The 1,116-nt window shown below is 48.8% G+C and overlaps 1 protein-coding gene across 1 annotated transcript in view; it reads left to right on the top strand.

Annotated features, from left to right (window-relative positions):
* Positions 1-1,116, top strand: part of LOXL2 (lysyl oxidase-like 2) — a 67,884-nt gene that overhangs the window by 7,006 nt on the left and 59,762 nt on the right. Inside the window, 1 exon segment of the mRNA XM_008575276.1 lies at positions 333-508. Coding sequence (XP_008573498.1) covers positions 333-508 — 176 coding nt within the window.

The following is a 1,116-nucleotide window of genomic DNA, read 5'->3' as shown; positions in this document are numbered from 1 at the left end:
GTGGCTGAGCCAGAATCCAAACCCACCTTAGCACCCAAAGGCCCCCACTCTTTCCTCTATACCACTTGACTTCGGGGCTTAAATCTGATTCCTATCCTAATGGTGTTCAATCTAACACATCCCCAAAACACAGCAGCTACCTACTCTGGCAAGGGAATCCAGATAGTCTGGAACCATACACAATATCTTAACATAATAAAAATCAACTAATGGCCACACTCAACTGCCAAAAGGAGAGAAAAATTCTCTTTCTGTGTCAGACACTGGTGACCCCAAAGATTCAAACCTGCACTGATGTGGAGCTCGGTTTCTCTCTTCTCTGCCTCCTTCAGGGCCCATCTGGTTGGATAATGTCCACTGCACTGGCAAGGAGGCGACCCTGGCAGCCTGCCCCTCCAATGGCTGGGGTGTCACCGACTGCAAGCACACAGAAGATGTCGGAGTGGTCTGCAGTGACAAAAGGATTCCTGGGTTCAAATTTGACAATTCCTTGATCAACCAGATTGAGGCAAGTCATGTGTTCCTTCCTGTGAACATTTTTCTCCTTCCATGTAACTCGCTTCTTGCCTACCTATCTTAAGAAGCGTGTTTAAGCTGTGAGGAGGGGGACGTAACCCAACTGGATTTGGTGCAAGGGCAGTTTAGGGAAGGATCTCTGGAGAAGGGGATCCCATCCATAGAGAAAGGGCATTCCAGGCACAAAGAACAACGTGGGCAAAGGCTCTGAGGTGTGGAGGTGCGGTCTGGGGTATACCGGGGATGAGACACTCAAGAGTAAGGTGTGAACATGGGAGCAGTGTGAACTGGAGCTGGAAGGGTGGGCATGAAGTGCCTTCTATGCCGTGTTCAGGAGCTCACCCTTGGAGTAAAGAAAATGTATTAGTTATCAATTGCTGTGTAACAAATTGCCCCAAATTTTGCAGCTCAGAACAATGAACAGTTATTATCTCACAGTTTCTGAGGGCAGGAATTCAGGAGCAGCTTGGCTACTTGATCCTGCTTGGTGTCTCTTGGGAAGTTGCAGCAGGGCTGTAGTTGGGGTGGAGGCTTCTGTCTTGAGCTGACTCACACAGTCACTGAAAGGCTTTAGTTTCTTGCCTGCTATTGGCTGGACCC

The sequence above is a fragment of the Galeopterus variegatus genome, unplaced genomic scaffold, assembly GCF_000696425.1.
Source record: "Galeopterus variegatus unplaced genomic scaffold, G_variegatus-3.0.2 Scaffold1167, whole genome shotgun sequence".
NCBI lineage: Eukaryota > Metazoa > Chordata > Mammalia > Dermoptera > Cynocephalidae > Galeopterus > Galeopterus variegatus.
The sequence above is the reverse complement of the archived record's forward strand: the minus strand, read 5'-3'. Positions and strand labels throughout refer to the sequence as shown.